Raw genomic sequence first — 20900 nt, 5'->3', positions numbered from 1 at the left:
GATCATCATGATATCCCAAAGGATTCGAGTGCAATATTTTATTTAACTGAAAAACATTCTCTAAAACATCACTAGAAGCCTTTTCAGATCATTTAGTATTTATGCCTTTTCTTTTGATTCTCTATATTAAGGAAAAGGTGATATAAATCCTTAGTGTAGTCAGAATTTTTTACATATTTATATTATTCAGTTTTGTTACCCCCCATATCAATTGCAGGTGTTTGTGTAATTCACCTAGGTTTACTTTGCTTAAACTTTCAGGTCTATTTATATTCAATGCCAATTTCTATGCCATGTTTTTGGAGTGATTTGTTTGTTTTTATATATTTATATGCATACAGTTAACTTTTTTATCTACCTGCTGAGATTCAATATAGCTTACACATTCTACAGCTGTTGCAAGACACAGGTCATTTCAAAGAAATCGGGCTTATGTGTATTGTATTAAGAAAACAATTATCAGCTGGCATGTGAATCCCAGCTCCTGAACTTTCCCACCTGAAACCTACATGAAATCTGACAGCTCTCATTTCAGCCTCTAATACCTGTGCTCAAGCCTATCAGAATTTATTTCAATAGTCCATTAAAATAAGAGAAAGCAAAACTTGTCAGCAGGATTCAGAAGTGTTTATGTGTATGCACTGACAGAGAAGCATCCCACTTTGAAGAGCAGGATGTATTTTTGAAGAAGCTCTCACCTGTATCCACTTATCTGGAATGGCCATGGCAAGTCGATAATCAAAGCCCCCTCCTCCCTCTGCCACAGGCCGACAGAGAGCTGGCATTCCAGAAACATCCTGGAACAGATCAAACACCCACAACATCATTTCCACAGCACTGCAAATATCACTGCACATTTCCCACCAGTAATACTGATATACAAACATAAGCAGCTTCAGAGATTGACCTGGTTTAAGGGAGAAAAGAATAAATTTAAATTGGCTATTACTACACCCAGATGTGCTGTTTGAATGCAAAAGTTACAGAGAAAAGCATTATGACTTTTCTCATCAAGTACCTCAGAATACTTTAATACAGTAAATATTTAAATGGGAAGAGACCTCAGTAGATGCAGAGTTTGAAATAATTAGCTCTCTTGAGCTCCAAGTAATCAATAGAAAGTACAGCATCAACAAAAGACAAATTAAACCTTCATTTTGTTTATTGATATTTTGCATAAGGAATTGCATAAAAAAAGGTTAAATATAAAGTGCACTAAGGAAGAAAAATACAATCTCTACTCTTCTCTCAAAACAAAACCTATTGATCCAGCTAGTCCTGGAAAGTGACATGCTCTTACTGCATAATTTTCCAGTTTCATATTGATGGAGGCTGACTATTCTTAAATTTGTAATTCCACGTTCTCAAAATATTTATTTCACCATGTTGTTAGGCAATTTTATCATGCAGCATTCTTTTCTAAAGTTATCTGAACAGAAAATGCAAGTCTTTAACAATTGCAAAATAACCATCAGTACTCAATTTTATTAACTTCTGGGGGGGAATGGCTTCTCACTAACAGCAGTTATGGATTAACAAACACCTCTTGCATCTACACAAGAGAATTTATGGAATTAATACTAACTAGAACCAGGGCTTAATTAGGAAGCTCATTCTGATTTGCCGGATTCAATCCAGTTTTCAATCCACTGACATAAGGGAGGAGATCAACCAGATCACCAGGAAGCTCATGGATGGCATCCCAGGGGTGGAAGGCAAGGCTGCCATCCAGAGGGACTGGCTGGAGGAATCAATCAGCAGAAATGTCACACAGAGTGTCAGAATGTCACCAAGCTAATCCTGACCCTGGGATGGGCCACCTCCTGCATCCATAGGGGCTGGGCCAGCCAGGCTGGGGAGCAGCTCTGCTGGGGAGAAAGGGCTGGGGCTGTGGGCCAGCAGCAAGCTGAGCTTCAGCCAGCTTCAGCCAGGCCTGGCCAGCACATCCCAGGCTGTGTGAGCAGCACAGCCAGGAGATCAAAGGAGGGAACTATCCCCCCTCAGTCAGCAGCCATTGGATCACACAGAAAACTGTGTCCACATTCCACATGCTTTAAAAAACAAATAGTGAAGTGGAAATTCTTTACGAAGTTTTACATGTGATAAAAATTTCCAAAACTCTACCAAATCAGTCAGAATGGATAGACACAGACTCTTGGTCTCTAAGTTATACAGGACATGATGATATGAAACAAAAGCCTTTTTCTGCAATGCCACGATGCCTGTCTGGAGGACGTCCAAGTCTGAGATTTAAGCAAGTACCATCTACTTAAATCAAAATAATTAAAGACAGATTTTTGGGAAGTAAAACTCCAAATTTAACAGCATTTATATCTATGTCTACAAATTTTAACTGGATACACACACACACAAAAAAAAAAAGTTTGTTGAGTAGATCAAATGTACTTCAACCTGGAAACCTCCTAGCCTGGTACAGCCCTCAGACTACAACACATTACTGATCTTCCACAGAGGAGGCAATGAAGTAACAACATGTGATCCAAGGGGGATCAAAAAGGACTTCAGGGCCTTGAGACACTTGGTAAGGGAAGCTGAGGCAGAAGCCCTTTTCTCTAACTCTAGTTGAAGGCAGGAACACTGAAAGAAATGGATGGACTGAGTCTATTCATACATTGCTCCATGGCTGGTGTCACTGCCAAAATGTTGGGGGTTTTGGCAGTGGAATGGGCAGGTATGCTGGGTTCAGACAGGAATCACATGTCATGTGAATCACATACAGTGATGTCTGTACTGGACCCAGTTTAAGTGGGCCCATGGGAGCCTCATGAGTTTAGCAAGACACAAGTCCCCAGGGCTGCACCTGGGTTGGGGCAACCCACCCAGGGTGGGTGTGAACAGATCCAGAGCAGCCACTAAGACTTGGAGGTGCTGGTGGGCTGGACATGACTTTTAATGTGCTCTTGCACCCCAGAAATCCAAATCTGTCCTGGGTTGTGTCCAAAGTGGGCAGCAGGAGAGAGAGGGCATTCGTGCTGGTGGGCTGGACATGACTTTTAACATGCTCTTGCACCCCAGAAATTCAAATCTGTCCTGGGCTGTGTCCAAAGTGGGCACCAGGAGAAAGAGGGCATTTTTCCCCTCTGCTGAGATCCCACCTGCAGGGCTGCACCCAGCTCGGGGGTCCCAGCACAGGAAGGACAGGGACCTGCTGGACCCAGTTTAGAGGAGGGCCATGAAGATGAGCAGGGATAGAGCACCTCTGCTATGAGGAAAGGATGAGAGAATTGAGATTGTTCAGCCTGAGAAAAAAAGCCTTTGTGGTGACCTAATTGTGGCCTTCCAGTACCTGAAAGGAGCCCACAAGTATGACAGAGAGGACATTTTGCTAGGATATGTATTGATGGGACAGGGGGGAATGGCTTCAAATAGGAAGAGAGTAGGTTTAGATCAAATATTAGGAAGAAAGTCTTTACTGTGAGGGTGTTGAGGCACTAACACAGGTTGCACAGAGAAGCTGTGGATGCTCCATCCCTGTTCAAGGCCAGGTTGGATGGGGCTCTGAGCAACCTGGGCTAGTGGAAGATGTCCCTGTTCATGGCAAGGAGTTGGAACTTGATGATCTTTAAGTTCCTTTCCAACCCAGGCCATTCTATTACGCTATGATTAAACAGCTAATTTCAAAGCATTTGTTTATAAAGGTTTGAAAAGAGATGCATATAAAAATAGAAACCACTGTTTCTTTGTCTGTTTGTGTCTAGAATACTTCAGGCATGACATAATTTTACTCGGCATTTTTTCTTCCCATTATAAAGATCTTTAATTGCCGCTTTATTTAGAAGACCAAAATGAAAAACAAGCGTATACTCAGTAACACCTAAAAAAATTAGCAATTACTAAGACAGTGAATATACAGAATATTAAAAAGCTGTAAAATCATCAATTAATTACATTAATTAGGGAATATATTATCATTAGTTATGGCCAGAGAAAAACATTTTTCTCACATTGCACTGATTCTATAGGCAAGCAGACATTCTTCACTGCCTTCTGTAATTTTCAATTATGTCAATAGTTTCTCATTCTGAAATTCTCCTTTAACCATGAAGCACATTGATCAATTCTATGATACATGTAGCAACTTGCCGAGGCAGAAAATTATGTATTGAAAAAGAAGCAGCTCTCAACTTAAGCACGAGAAACTGAAGACACATCTTATTAAAAAAATAAAGAATTCTTAGGCCAGGTAGTCCAAGACAACTAAACTCAGAAATTCTTTGGTAGGAATGCTTGTAATCTAGGACTAGCTAGAAAATTAACTGATTTAATTTCAAATAAGCCTACAATGAAACCACCTCCAGTTTGCTACTTACTGCTCCCCAGATGCTGTTTTGGTAGCTTGTCATTGAGCTCTTAGCAGTGATTGTCTATGATAGAAGACTTTACCATAAATAAGAAATTAAGTAAAGCAGTATTTTGCTTCCTAAAGATAGAGAACTCTTAAGCATCACAAACCCTTTTATTAGAAATCCATATAGTCCCTAATGGTATCAGATAGATACCACTTTTTCCTCTAAACAAAATGAATTATTTAAACATGATAACAGAAAAGAATCCTCCAAGTTTAAATGATTTTTCTTCTGGATAAAGAAAAAATACCAGTGAATATTAGAATTTTGAATGCTCTGCTGTTTCATACTCTTAAAACTCCATGTGCCAGAAACATTTTTCAGTCAAAAAAATTCATCTCAATCAACTCAAGTAATATAGTCTATTTACTCCTTTGGAAACCTGGAGAAACCTAATAATAAATTTAAATTACCCTATATATTTAACATCTATAAGTTTATTGCATTTAATTTGAAGGGTAATTGTCAGATATACCAATATAATTCAAAATATGCAAAATATCATTAGGCCTGTTAATCTTTAGTACCGCAGAGCGCCACTGACAAATGGCTATCATGCACAAGCAATAAACTAATAAAAACAATTCTCATTACAAGTTCAAGGTGATGAAGGAAAAAAAAGAAAAAGAAACTGCCACATTAATTAATAATCTATTAATGCTGAGAAAATTCCCAGAGTGCATATTCAGGTTGTTTTTTCCCACCAGGCAAAGTCTGTCCACTAATTAATATTTTTCAGCTCATGTCACTGCTTGAGTACCCAAAGCATGACTTGATAATTAACAGGAAATTCACATCCTAAAGCAAACTAATCAATATTAATGTCACTGAGGATGGCAAAATGATCTTACCTCTGCTATGGTTATGCATTCTGGGTGCAAGGTATTAATCATGTGATTGGCCAGCATCAGGTAACACAAAGCATCTTCATCCACATGTAGGCCAAAATACTCATTGTAATCTCCACTGAACCCTGTGCCTAATAAGACAAAAAGTTTTAAAAGCCAGAGTCAAGTTTTATTTAGCAAACACAGGTATTTCACTCAATATTTAATTTTATAAGCACAGAACATATTAATGATTTTCCATCTATCCTCATAGCAACAAAGCAAGAAAATTAGCAAATCTAGATTCTTTTGATCATTCACAGAATATCCTGAGCTGGAAGAGACTTATTAAGATCAGAGTCCAATGCCTGGCCTTGCACAGGACCATCCCCCAGAATCACACCCTGCATCATCCAGGTGTTTTAGGAATCTTCTGAATCTGTTTGTGCCAGCTGTGTTGTGTTCCCATCCAGCCATCCACCGTGGCACTCCAGCCACACGACTCATCCCACCGGTTTTGCTTATGCCAATCATGTCAAAACCCTAGGACCCGGCTAAAGCTTTGAGCTCTTCTATTTTGTTCCACGTGTGTGTTGGTACAGAAAAACTTTCAGTACTGTTTGTTATAGCTGACACCTTGTGGAGCAGATTGAGGGATCTTCCTAATGCTTCCATCCTCATGTTTTGGTTGTGCCATCCCATTGCTCATTACTAGCAAGCCTGGTTGTGTCCCTTTCCCATCTAGTTTCAAGCTCTACCAACAAGCCCCTCTAGCTCTTGTGCTAAACCCCTTTTCCCCCCTGAGAAACAGTGAACTTTAAATGAACAGAGCTGCACCAGGAGGGCTGACATGAGGGCTCACCAATGCCGTGGTGGTGATACAACATAGACGTAACGCCGTCAAACCGGAATCCATCGAAGCGATAGTCTTCAATCCACATCCTCAAATTAGACAGAAGGAATCTCAGGACTTCCCAGCTGAAATACATTTATTAAGCTTTAAAAACCTTGGGATCAACTTGAGTTCCTTATACCATGTCCTCCACCTGCATATGTGGTACTTGTATTTTACATTTTACTATTTTAATGACTTCTTCCCCATTTTTCATTAACCTTTCCCTAAAAGATTTGTCTTTAAGTCTTTGCTTTTTTACTGCACAAAATCTTAAGACTGGAGATAGGAGGTTAGTAAAAACTCTCAACTATGTACATAGACATCTAACAGGGTAGTGTCTGAACACATATATTTTACTACCCATATTTGCTGGTGTAATTTTCCTTTCCCTCCCTGAAGATGGTTACTCTCTGCGGGAAAAGATGCTATAGAAAAGGAAATAAAATTTTAATAGGCAAGAACTTCTCCCCAAGATTTTATGGATTTATAGCAATTTTTAGGCATAATTGCTGTTCAATAGCTGCCCTTCTCAATTAATGACAAATCACATGTCACCAGTAGAACACCAAATCACCTACTATGTTGCAAATTTACACATTTGAAAAGTAAACCAAGAGAAAGTTGAGGAGGTGTATTTTGAAGTTCAGAATATCAGGAATGTGATATAACACACACACACATGCACAAAGCATGGAAATGACATCAAAATATAAAAGAGGTTCCAAAATGAACAAGCATGTGGAAACATTCATGAACAGATTCTGATATTAAGGAATAAAATAGTTTCATGAGCAGTTTTCCTAGCATTCATCACCTCCTCTCCCTGGGCATTGGTCTCTGTAGCTTCCAAAGATACCCACATCTTGTTTCTACTGTTCCCCCTCCATGGCACAGCCCTCTCTGACACCTCCTTCAAGCCACAGCTCTAAAGAGCTCACCCATCTCAATCAGCTAACACAAGATGTAGTGAAACTGGTCTTGCCTACATCTTCAACACTTGCCAATGTTATGATTTCTCTCTAACCAGTTTTCCAAGACAGCATAGCTACAACCCCACTTCCTACCAAGTTTCTGTTCAGAGAAAAGCCCAGGAGCAGGCAGGGTCTCTCCAGCCACCCTCTGCTGGGTGAGACAGAATGGGTAACGTTGCACAAACCACACCAAAATTTACCTATGCACATGGTAGGCACAAGGTAATGAAGAGGACCCTTCCTACATTTCATTTAACAGACATCAGAAGCAGTAATTTCAGAAAGAAATTCTGACACAAGGAATAAACTCCATTTTGACAAACAAATGTCACCACTTTCCTTCTTCCAAGACTTCTTCCTATGAAGGATGCTTTAAATCCTGAGTAAGTGGTATTAGAAGAAAAGATGAGAGGCTATGGACACACTATAAAGTCAAATCCTGATCTCACTAAGTAGCCAATTCTTATTAACTTCCATAGAACTTTAATATTTCTCCTTCTTTCTGCATGCACTGAACAGAGATACATACTTGTGCATATAAAGACAGAATTATTACCAAATCAAAACCTCCAAATTTAGGAAACATGAATCAGCTCACTGTGAATTCCCTCAGTTCAACACCTTTCCTGGGCATGCATTACATGACAAGATTTTTTTGGTTATTGTTCCATTACTACACTCCCCTGCTTCAAATCATCCAATTCACAAGTTAACATGACACTAGTAAGATCTCAGGAGCTTGTCTGAAGAACCTTTCATATATTTATTAGCTCTCAGATGAGATGGTTTGCCGTGAATAGACAAGATTGAGATTGCTCTGATATTGAAAGGGATGGAAAAGTATCAAAAGTCCTACAAACTGGCAAACTGGTCACAAAAAAGCAATTTTGTGCAAACGTTTGCTGTATCTTTTTCTGACTCAGCATGAAATTCACAGAAAGCCATTTCCTGCAAGCTAAATACTGCGAGAAAAGAGCACAGCATTTTAGCAAATAAAATTAGTATCTCACACAGAATTAGGATAATGCATGCACAAAGAGTACATTAATTACTACAAGCACTATCTAGACTTAAAAGTTATTTCTTCTCATTACAAACATCTTGACTTTATAACCCTAAAGTCCTTAAGATGGTGAGGAGGATTTGTACATTTGTAAAACATACACAAAAGTCTCAAAATGGATAACAAATGCAATTTTTTTCCACCATTGTTGGCATTAAAGATTGATCTTTGGGAAAAGATGGAGAACCAGCATGAACAGAAATTGTAATGACTTTTAGATGAAAAAGCAACAACAATAAAAACAAACAAGATGAATTTGTTGTACCAAAGTATTAGTTAGAAAATTTATGAGATCAAAAACCTGAGCAGGAGCAGCAGATGTTTTCCAAGCATCTGATTGCACATGGGAGAGAAGATCATAAATAAATAAATAAATAAATAATCATTTAATCTGGGATATTAGTCTAAACTCGGACAAAAAATCAGCTTTAGGATAATTTTTAAGAAGTATATCAAGTACTAGCAACCATATTGACTTGTAGAGAGATAACTACACGGCTCCAAAACATGAACCAGAATAACAGATTTTTTGAGACATGAAAATCATACAAACCATACAGCGGTTCATTTTTTCATCCAAGTCAATTTGTTCATGGGAGCAGCAATATTAGACACAGAAGTTGACAGAACAAATAACTTTGCAGAAAGCCAGCAGAGGCCAAAATTGAAGAGGCATAATTGAGACACAACCACCACAGAAGCAGTAATTCAGGTGCATTTCCAAAACAGCTCATTCTTGTATTTTACAGGCAGATATGGAAACGGGATAGCATTCATTAGGAATGCAATTTCTTCTGGAAAAAAGCCATATCTTAAGTTATATCCTAAAAATCTCACATTTTTGCATATATCAAAATTAAGGAAGTTCTTTCATTGCATGCATGATCAAAGACAGGCTATTATGTAGCTTTTTTATGCTGTATCATCATTAAGGAACAGAATGATTTACAGTGTAAGAAATCTAATTCAGAATTCACTCAGACATTCAAAACAAAGAAGGTCTTTTTTGCAGACAAGTATTGCTGGATTTTTTTCCCTTCACTCTTGGAGCCCATAGCTCATTTATTAAAAACAGATTTTTTTGTTTGAAAAAGTGGAATGAGCACATCTACCCTAGATGACCTAGTTTCATGAGGTGATGAGACATTTAACAACTTTCCTATACTAGGTCAGCAGAAAACCTATGAAATTGCTTATAAGACACACTTGTTATTTACTTTTTTCCTCTATACTAACAAAAGAAAGCAAAATAATTATTCACCATAAGCATTTTAAATTCCAGTCCAAGATGAACACGAAATATTTAGATGCAAGGAACGCATTTAAACCAGTTAATTTTGTCACTATGGACAAAAAATAATATTGGCTGTGCCTAATACAGTTTGAAGATGTAATTTTTGAACCATATTAATTGCTGACCTTCAGGAATTGCATTTATTACTATGTACTGGAGAACTGCTGACCTTATAAGAATCTAGACTTTTATGATGATATGCCTGTTTCAGTTCTCAGTGTTTAATTAACTTAAGACATAGGAGCACTGAATTGCTAAAACATTATTTCTCAAACTATCCCCAAATATTTCAACAGCTGACTGGCCTAAATTCAATCAAAAGATTGCTAAACAAAGAAATTGGCCTTCAGTCTAATAAAGTTAATAGTTGTAAATTAATTGGATGCAGGGTTGCACAATTACTTCTGTGCCTTTCTGTGGGCAAAACTCCAATTCTTCATAAACCACAGACAAATATACATATTATATGCATAATATATAGAATCATAGAATAGTTTAGGTCAGACAAGACCTCCAAGATCATTGAGCACAACTCTTAACAGCACTGTGTTCACTACTAAGCCATGTCCCTGTGTGTGCCGCATCCACACATTTTAAATGCTGCCAGGGATGGTTCTTCCACCACTCCCCTGGGCAGCCAGTCACACAGGCTCACCCTTCCAGTGAAGACATTTTTCCTGATATATAATCTTGAGGCCATGTTCTATTGTCCTGTCACTTGCTGCCTGGGACAAGAGACCCAGCACACCACATCCTCCTGGCAGGAAGTTGTAGAGACCAGTAAGGTCTCCCCTGAACCTTCTTTTCTCCAAACTAAATAGTCTGAGTTGCCTCAGCTATTTCTCACAGGAGAAGCAGTTTGGCTTTATAAATATATATATAAACAATACTAATATGTATTAAACATAATCCACATTATGTTTTATATATTTACACTTTTCTATTTAAAAATTCTAATAAGCAGAACACTGGTTATTATGCAGCTTGTTTTCTTGGTTTGTTTTGAGAGCAAACAAGAGCAGCAGCTCTGAAGATGCAGAGGGTTCTCCATTTTAGTTAAAATTGGAATTCTAGAGTGCTACATCAGACAACAGCCCTTCTGCAACCATTAATCCTAATCCCCAAAGTCCACTGCTATGTAGGGAGAAAGCACTTTTTTTTCCAATATGCTGTAAACAATATAATAGCACTATGCATTTATTAGACTTATAGACTTCTATTCAATAATTACTTTGGCAAAATGAATTCTTAGAATGAGGAACATTGTTTACTCATATAGAACCAGTAGTTCTGAAATGTTCATGAAAGTATTTTAACTTTTTTCCCCTCAAAATTCTACTTCCTCTGTTGGTACCAAGCTGTACCATTCAGCAAGGTGAAACAAGAATTTCCCAATTTTTGATTGCTTAGACATTTGATCGATGCTTTGAAAAGACACCTCATTTTAATTGTGCAGGTTAATTCTGCACCAACTCTCTCTCATATTTTGCCAATGAACTAAACATGTTTATGAATATATTCACATGACCTTCCTGAAATGCCATTTGCACAAAAATCTTTCTCCTCAAATGAACTATGAATTATATACGGGTTCAAAATAACCTGCAAGTAAGCAGCACTGTCCTAGCCTTGCATTTTTATGGCTAGTCCTACCCACACTTGGTAAGAGTAAACTAGTATCAAATAAAGCATTCAGTTATCTGCCCTATATAATGGAAGCAATAATTCAAATACTATTCTATATACTAAAGGTTATGTCCTGCAAAATGTGAATATAAGAACAGCCTTGGAGGCAAAGCAGGTAGGTACTTATTGTAATGAAATTTAATACTCTTGATGCTTTTTGCTCAGTGGGCTTCCTGAGGTAAATAGAAAAGAAAGAAAACCAAGTACTGAAGACAATTACCTCAGTTTTAAGAGAGCCTGCAGGGCATACACATTTTAAAATAGAGAAAGTATCAAAAAAATATTACAAAACTCTTTTAAATGCTGATAAAGCCTACATGGATTTGAGCTCCGTTTTGGATAAATTAGCATTTGTCCCACTTATATTCTACCCAAGTAAATTATACACTAATAAAATAAAAATCTTTGAGATTATTTAAAATTCTGTTCTCCCAAAATAAACCTCTTAGACAATATTAAGCTTGTTTCGTCATATAATTAACTCTGCACATTAACAAACAAAATTTGCTGTTCTATAAAATCCACCTAAATAACAGCTTTAAAGATGTATTGTCAGAATTGGCATACAATTTAATGCAATTCATTATTTCCATAATTAAACAGTAGTTTGCTGTTCAACACTGAGTTTGCCTTCAAAATAAGTCTAAATGTAGTGCACAAATAGCTACAAAGCATTACAGGTCAGGTGACTTGATTTTAATCAGATCACTATCCTGACCTTTACTTAGAAAACAGCACCAGTTGAGATGGGGTCTGGTAAAGAATCAAGTGTCAAGGGACATTTAACTGCTTTGTTGTGAGGTGCTTTTTCTCCCCTGAAATAGTATGCTACAAAATATGTATAAGAATAAACAACAATTATCCTCAACTTTATTTATTCCCTATATAGGAAAATGAAATTACATTCAAAATCAATTCATTCCATTAGCAGTGAGAAAAATATTAACTACCTAGGCAATTGTTAGCATTTTTAAGCTCTACTTTCTCAAAGCCATCTTATTAAAAGCCTGAAACAGTGCTTTCTATAAACCTAATTTCATTTTTTTACTTTAAAATACTGGTTCCCTAATTTATGCTCACACAATGACTTCAAAGAGACACTGAGAAGGTGTCTGGTTCACACACAAAAATCTTTAAAGCATTTGCATCATGCCTGTACCTTCAAAATGCAAATTCAAACAGGTTTAATTTGAATTCAGGTGCATTTTTTTTTCTAATGCTAATGAATAGCAATAGGTATTTAAGCAGCCAAGAAACAGAATTCTTCACAAAAGAGAACATTTTGAAAAATCCCAAATAAAAGCACTAGAGAAGTGAAGAAAGACTAGACCTCTGCCCTTGAGAAAATTCCAGGATTAGTACAAACAGATCATCAAAAAATATCTGCTTTTCCTAAAAGTTAGAGAGCACTGATGATTGATAAGGTATTGTATAAGGTATCATGGTATAGGTGAACTTGAGCCTCAGAGCAACTATGATTTGCCTTCAGCTGTACACAGAAAAGACTTTTTCAATCTACCATTCAAGTATCCACATCCCACAACAAATTATTTTTTTAAGTAATTACCTTGAAATTCCCAAATCAAAACTTTAATCCTCAAGCAACAAAGCATGGCAGGTACTTTTTACGTTAACGTAGCACAATGAACCTCATAAGGACTATGAGTTATTATCACATAGAGAAGACTGAAAAAGGGGCAAATTTCTGCATTTTACCAACCTAGGACACCACCTCAGAAGATATTATCTGAATATCTTTTTGCTTTAGACCCTCAGAGTCCAGCACACTGAATCCCTCAAGACTTAGCTGCCTGTCTGTATTTTATTGACTGAAAGTCTATCGTTCCCTTCATCCCAACTAGGCAGTTGGTAGCAATGCCAAATCTAGAGAAGGATAAGAAAATTTTAAGAGCAGTCAAAGCATTCATTATCAGTCATCATCCAGTACAGACAACACAGGAAGCTTCTGAGATACTGACTCCACACCTTGAATGGCAATCTACTGATTTCTAACCCTGGGGAAGCAGGGGCTAAGGGAAGTTCACTCTGTATATTAGCTACTACAAGGCTTAGATTACTTCCTCTCATGCTTCCAGATCTTATCCTCAGCATCAGCAATTGCTGTGGATACAGTCCAAAATGTTCCTTTCAGCACCGTGGGATGAGACTGCTCAGTTACGTGACAGACTTTGGCATGGAGGGCAGAAAAGTTTGTACAATGAATTATTACCTTCACAGAAAAACACTTCCAGTGGAAAGCTTGAAGAGCCTGAAGACTGTCTTAGATCATCCCCAGCACAAGATTCAGGGAATCTGCAAGGGGAAGCAGCCACCTGGCAAAGCTGACCAAGGCACGAAGCAGTCCCCATTTTCTTTAAGGAAGAACAGAATGCAAAGCTGCTGCATTTCTGAAATGCAGCACAGGAGATCTGAAGTACAGGGTTCATATTAAATAGGAATCCATCCTTAAGCACAGCACGGTATTTCTCTCTTTGCTGCACTTTTTGAAGCTACATTCTTCAAGAATGTAATTAAAGAAAGATATTAGCTCAGACTGGGCTGTGCCAATAGAGTTGCAAACTTGTAAATACACTTCCAGTATGTTTCATAAATACTTTTTCATCAAAGACCTGAAGAACAGGTTTGTATTCAAAGACACCTAGTTTTTAATCTCAATTTCTTACTAGATACTGTCATTTCAACTATATAATTTGTACTTCATGAAGATAAAGATGAGTGCAATAAACACAATTTATGATAGATTGTGACTGTAGTTTTGCTTAGTAAGATACATGGCAAAATTATTATTTGCATCATCTCTGGAATAAATACCTACAAGGTAATTCTTGTATTGATTCACAGTTATACTTTGTTCTATTCATTATTTTATTTTCCAAGCATTATGCACCTATTTTAAAACCTCTTGTGACCTGAACACATTTTAACATACCCACTATCTTTCTTTAACCACGAAATTTGGAAGCTCCACAAGACAGGTGGGAAAGACACTGTGCCAAAATGTATTCAGTTGTATTCCCACTAATTCAGTGAAATTAAATTGTGACAGTGGAAAACTCAGATAGCATCTTGAAAATATTGAGTAAATAATTAGTGTCCTTAGATAAAAATTACAAAAACGTATTTGGCTGCCTAAAGCTTACTTAGAAAGTTGTTTACAAACAACACATTCCTCCGCATTTGAAAAAGCTTTGAGTACTGTATTTACATTTTTATGTCAACAATGGGATGGCAACTTGCACAACAAGGCAATAGAACCCTTTGATAGTTTTAAACCAACTTCTGCTCTTCTACAGGTTAGTGCACGAGATCTTGTACAAGATCACAGAACACAGAATGATCTGTGTCCAAAGAGGCCTTAAGGATTATCTAGTCACAAGCCCCCTGTGGGAAATAGTAAAGGTAAGATGATTTTTAGAAAATTAGGAAAGCATGTATTAGAAACAGAAAGAATAGAGAATTAGCTGTAACTACAAAGTTTGAAACTAGAAGAAGTTATAATAGTATAGTAAGTAAGGATATTACATAATAGTTCGAGTTTTAGTTTTAGTTAAGATAGACTTTAGGATTATAGAAAAATATGTTCAGTAAGATAGAAGAACATTTTAAGTTTAATAATGGTGTATTGTGTGTTGTTAATAGAAAAAAAAAGAAATATTTTGTGAAGTGCATGTACTTCAGTAATTTTGTTTTGTTTATCAGAAAAAAAATAACAATACTAACAGACCCCCTCGCCATCGGCAGAGACATCACCAGTCTGCAGTCCTGTGCAACTGAACTTAAACATTTCTAGGGATGGGGCATCTACAGCCTCTCTGGACAATCTCTTTGGTGTCTCATCACTTTCTCCATTAAAAGTTTTGTTCTTATGTCCTTCCTTATGATCTAAATCTACCCTTCCAGTTTAAAACCATTGCTCCATGTCCTGCTTCCTGTATCCTGTCCTGCATCCCTTCCCTCAAACCAGTCAGCCCCACCCCACAGGTTGGTGCCATCAACAAAGTTCAATCCCAGTAAGTTCCTTAGGGACACTATTTGTTACAGATCTACATTTGGAAATATTAATCTACCAATATATTTCATGCATTGGAAATATGTGTTTATTTTTAACACTAAAGCCTTTTACTGCAATGCCATGATTTTTAACTGAAATGAAATCAACTATTTACCTACTACAGATATCCTCTATTTCAGATTGTGTTTCAGTGCAACTATTACTGATCCTGGCTTAGGTGGTAGCAGCATGCTGGTAACTTCTCATTAAAACATAGCTGAAGTGGAAACTTCATAATATTAGAGAAAACAAGTTTTGTTGTCTAGACCACGACAAAGAATACAAAGAAAACTAAAGCTAAGATTCTCTGAAATAGTTTAAAACAAGTTTGCCCTTGCATATATTGATAGTCTAGCATTGCTGGCAAATGAGTTGCTCAAGCCTCGGACTCTAATCAAATGTTTCTGGTTTTCTAAGTTTGGGTGAGGATGGTTCCGTGCTAAGAGCAACTGTTGATGAAACCTACAAAACATTTCCTGTTTCCAGTACACAGTTAATGAGTTTATAAGAATGTTATTTTGAACTACTTTTTGTAAGTCACTACCTTTTTCAGCCAATTTGTTAGCTGGATAAGGATTAGAAAGAACACCCAGCTGAAAGCTGCTTGCCACTTCCTGACAGACTTTCAGTTTCCTCCCCAGTTAACCCAATGACAAAATAATTACCTTGAAATTTCTTACAACAAAGTCAAAGTAGATTTTCATCTTTTCCAATGCCCTTATCCAAGAAGGTGGCAAAGGAAGCCTGGAAACATCCATAATGTAAATTTTAGCGTTTTGTAGTTGACTTTTTTCCCTCTCCAAAAAGCATTCACTTTGTTAATCACCTACAGGGGCTCAACATCCACCCTACAACAGTTATAAGCCCCTAACTAATTTGTAGGAAGAAAAATACAGAATTTTAGATTTCAGGGTAGTGAGTAGACTAAAAATCCTGGGTAATAAACACAAAAGACTCAAATCAGAAAATGGGGATAAATAGCAATGAAAATCTTTTGGGACATTTTTTTCTCCAGTGATTGACTGACTAATTACTCCAATTCACCAATTGTTCGAACATAGTTTCTATCTATGAAATCTTAAAAGCAAGAGTTAAATTTCAACAAGAAAAAGTAAATTTCACCAAAACCAGTTGTACATATAGCATTTTGAAAGATTATGCTATTTGGTTCCTTAAACACCAACTTTTAGAACTTGTTTCTCAATGTCCAAGCTTAGTCCATTTAAAATGAAATAAATTAAAATAAATCTGTTATATTTAAACAATATAATTCATAATAAGAAATGTTTTTGGCTCGTAGCTGTGGCTACATTTACAGTCACAAAATGTCATTCAGATAAACTTGACACTTGAAGCCAGTGAAGTACCTATAATACTTCCTTTGTGTGAAAAATTCTATTTATTATTGTTATTATTTATTATTCTAATTATTTAGCAGCCTGACTAACTTGGTGTCATAATAAGTGAAACAGTAACCTAAATGGTTTCGTCCCCTTTTTTTTTTCTTTTGCCTTTGGGCAAGAAGAGAATGGAGGGAAGACACAGGAGAATTTAGCACTGCTTCCACCTGCTTGCAAAAGGTCAGGGTATGAACATATAATACTGTACTCATTTCACTTCCAGTTGTGGCTAATGAAAAATGGATTCTTTCCTCAAAAGACACCAACTTCTCTATCACTCTACTGGAGAACTGTCTAAGAAAATTTAAATACACTACTAATAATAAGCCTGTGCTAAAATGTGTTCTAAATTATCATGCCCTAACCAAAGGTGGGCTACATTGCAACCAAAATGTTGCTAAATACAAACAGCAAGAGAAAAAGTTAATGAACATAAAGCACTGAAGGAAAAAAAAAAACAAAGAACAGTACCAATTTTTCTGAAGCTTTGTGGGTTAAAAACACAGGCTGTAGAGTCCAACTTTTTTTTTTTATGACAAAGAGAAAGGAAAATGGCCTCACTCCACATCATGAAATGACAAATTCTATGGTGTTTACATAAATCCCTGCAGCCAAGAGGCAATCTTATGCGTTTATTTAATCAGGAAAGTGACAACAGTCATTACTTTACTTTCTTCACATATCTTAAAGGAATAAAGAATAAAAATAAAGACCACAAAGAGAGTTCTTCTCTTGATTGTGAAGCCTTTTGATAAATATACTCAGCTAAACACTATTCATGCAATGACTAAATATATTATATATACACAAAACCATAGTTTTATTTCAAAATTCTTCAGAGAACTTAATACTCAGCTCTTTGTTTGAACAAATTAAGTCGTCTCCTACAGAAAAAAAATTACAAGAGCACATAGTAGTGACTATGGATGTGCTTTTTCATTCTTGTTCATTAGTCCACATGTATCTATTCTTAAAACTACACTTGACAGGACTTAATTATTGTGCAGTAACACTAAATAAATCAAGGGGTAAGGTCTCCAAAGTATTATTTGTACACTTGTTTCCCTCCGCCTGAAATAAACTCATTAATTGCAGTAGAATAACTTAGAAAAACTTGTGTCAACTATCTAAACTATTAATTAATCAAACGGGCAATTAATTTTTTTTTTCCAAATAACTTCATATCAATTTTCAAGAGCTGACAAGGAATTGCAATATAGATATATACAAATATTGGGTAAAGAGCCCCCTTATCAACAAGGAGACCCAAAGTCAATCCATGGGGAATATAGCCAAGGAAGTACTATATGCTTTTAAAAAAACCCAAAAACCACAAACCACTCTTTTTTCCTGACCTGGTATAGAACAATTTGCTTTGTTCCCAGGGATAAAGCTTTTAGTAGATTATCGTCCTTATTCATTAGGACATGTCTGACATGATACACTATTTCAGTTTTTCTAACTTGCCCTATAACTACATCAGCCAGAACAGAGCCAAAAGCTGCTCCCTGTCCATCCATTACTATTATAATGGAACAGTAGAACCATTTTTTCAATCTTCTTTACAATTTCACCAATAATTTCCTAAGTATCAACTCTAACAAAATTTCTTTAAATAACAACAGTTCCAAAGTCATTATGGCATTTAAACAACCCCTAAAGAAAACATTTATATACAGCTGAGTATGTCCTTATAAAAATTCCCTGATTTTTAGCAAGCTATCAGCAGTACAGTCCCATCCCATGCTGAATCTCAGTGAGTGGCTACAGGTGGGAAGCAATTCATTTGGACAGAGACAGCTACTCCCCGAAGCAGCAAGCTGCCCAGCCCTGTTGTGTGCATTGCTCTCTATCTCCACTTCCAATCACCTTCCAGAAACAGGAACTTTTGTCTTTATGCCATTCTCAAGAAAACTTCGCATCCCTTTCAAAACTCGAAGTAATATATCGGATCAACATAATTACTTGCAGATTATTTCTGATCTGCTGGCCATACAAACACTACTGACTTTTGGAAATGCTACAGCATTCTTATTGTTTTCTACTTTGTAGACATAGCCTTTATTTTTTTCCCCCAGTTATTTATTTTATGCTCTTTACAGTGAGTTTTCAAAAAACAGATTCAAGCGGATCTGTGCATTATATAACATATACATCATAGAACAAAAAAAAAAACCTCAACAGTTGTCTTAATGCTTCCATCTTCTTTCCCTGCTGTGAGTTGTACCATGGTTAATTTTCCTCCAATGCTTAATTTCTTTGGATTAAAACCCTATCAGAAGAAAGTCAACATCCCTCATTTCATTTGTGGATTCTTCTCAAACTTGTACAACCATCAGCCTTTTCTCCAGCACAATCTTCTATTCACAACAGATGCTGCTCATGTAAACTGCTGCAGCAATCACTTAAGAATGCTGTAGAATTGTCAATTCAAGTGTAGAATACTAAATGCAAGACCATTATTGCATTTGGACTGATGCAAAATGATTCTCTGCAATGTGTTGAATCTTAGCTAATTTTAGATATGTATTGAAATACCATAATCAACTTCATGTAAGCGTGACTGTATTTATTCAAGATATGATTGAATTTAAGTGGCTACAAGTGGTCACTTCTATATTTCAAAATGTGCTACCTGACAAAATTTAGAACAATTGACTGCAACTTTTCAGTGTGCCTTTCTTCACATTTCAATATCTTGCTTTATTGCTGTAACATTTTCTGTGCAGCTACAATTTTGGAACTTTACACAAAGCTTTGAATGCTATGTTGGAGGTTAATTTGGGAAACGGGACACTTCAAAGAAAGCTACATGGATTCTTATGTGAAACTCTCAGAGCACGTATGGATTTAAAGCTTCACAGTCGGTTATACCAAAGTACAGTACAGTAAAACAATTAAGCTTGTTTAATTAAAAACTTTAAAAATTAAAAAGTAAAGCAATTATACAGCAGCTCTCAACTGCATGTACTATAAATCATAGAATCATGGCTGAAACTTTTTTTTTGCACTATTATTTCAATTTTTACAATTACATTGCGTTAAGTTCCTATGTATATCATCTCTTTCATGAATGCTTTCAGTAATCATTCCCTTCAAAAAAGGCAATTTATAAACTGCAATGTCCCCATACTTGAAAGTGTTTGCTTACTAGCATTTATAATGATGACTAAAAGAAAACAAAAAGAAACAAGGATTTTTAGGCATGAAAGGTCTTAAAGTTTAAAGTCTAAATTTTATAAAGTACTTTTATACTGTCACAGTCACCATCAAAATCCAGTCTATTAGAAACAGAGCACTAAGGATCATAGGCAAATAGTGTTTTTAGAAACAATCTTTAATCAAAATAATTAAATTTATGAGGGGTGAGGGGAAGAATGAAAATCTCACTATTATGCTGCAAGCAGTGCTTCCTTAAAACAGTCATTAAGAAATAATCTTTGCCAGCCAAATGAAATTCCAATGCATATTATGCAGATCTTTAAATACAGAGCTTTCCCAAACTAATTTGGTAGAGGAAGACTGGCAGGAAATGAATTAAAATCAGCACAGCATTATGTTTTACATAATGAAACACAACTTACATCCTTGTTCTATTGTAATTACCCTAGAATCAACAATATGCCAAAAAGACATCACATGACTGAGAATCTCTTTCTGTCAACTCTCACTGCACTGTCTTTAGTCTAGCTGGAATTATGGCCAAAGATTCTCCCCACTGAAAACATATTTGTGACAACCATGGCATGGCATTGGAAATGCAGCTGGGAGAATGTCATCTGCACCCTTCTAAGTCCTCAGAAGCTGCAGAAGAAAAAGCTTCAGTTCTTACACTCTGGGAAGTCAATTGGATATAATTCACTAATTATGCTCAAGCCACCCCGCCTGCTTTTCCCTCTCCTCTTCCTGTGTCTCAAAACCTGCACAGCTTAGACTCCTAAGAAAATTCCTTAACCGAGAGAAACCTGAAAAACCTTTAGATTAGAACTAGACAAGAAAAAGTTACAGACAGGTTTGTTAGGAGCACTAGGATTCAAAAGGAAGAACGTGGAAAGGCACAAAACAGTGAAGAGGACAACCCAATACCATCAAGGGTCTGTGACAAGTAGTGGCAGCCTCCTTTCTCCCAGCTGACTGACACCTGCCTGGCCAGCAGAGTCTGTTCAGGTGTCATCTCAGAAGCAATGAGTGTCCTAGCAGCCTTTAAATCCTTTCTATCCTTTGTGTGCATGAAGCTGGCAGTCAAATCTTTGCACTCTACAACATATGCCAATAAAGGGCCCCTGAGGTGGATGGCAAAAACACACACAACGTGTTATCTACAG

At 36.6% G+C, this 20900-nt stretch overlaps 1 protein-coding gene across 1 annotated transcript in view; it reads right to left on the bottom strand.

Moving 5' to 3' along the window:
* GBE1 (1,4-alpha-glucan branching enzyme 1) overlaps positions 1-20900 on the bottom strand; it is a 132657-nt gene that overhangs the window by 47055 nt on the left and 64702 nt on the right. Inside the window, exons 8-10 of the mRNA XM_031058118.1 lie at positions 6057-6172; positions 5219-5346; positions 699-797 (exon numbers count right to left, since the gene is read on the bottom strand). Coding sequence (XP_030913978.1) covers positions 699-797; positions 5219-5346; positions 6057-6172 — 343 coding nt within the window. The remainder of the gene's footprint in view (positions 1-698; positions 798-5218; positions 5347-6056; positions 6173-20900) is intronic.

The sequence above is a fragment of the Geospiza fortis genome, unplaced genomic scaffold (genome assembly GCF_000277835.1).
Source record: "Geospiza fortis unplaced genomic scaffold, GeoFor_1.0 scaffold72, whole genome shotgun sequence".
NCBI classification, from domain to species: domain Eukaryota; kingdom Metazoa; phylum Chordata; class Aves; order Passeriformes; family Thraupidae; genus Geospiza; species Geospiza fortis.
The sequence above is the reverse complement of the archived record's forward strand: the minus strand, read 5'-3'. Positions and strand labels throughout refer to the sequence as shown.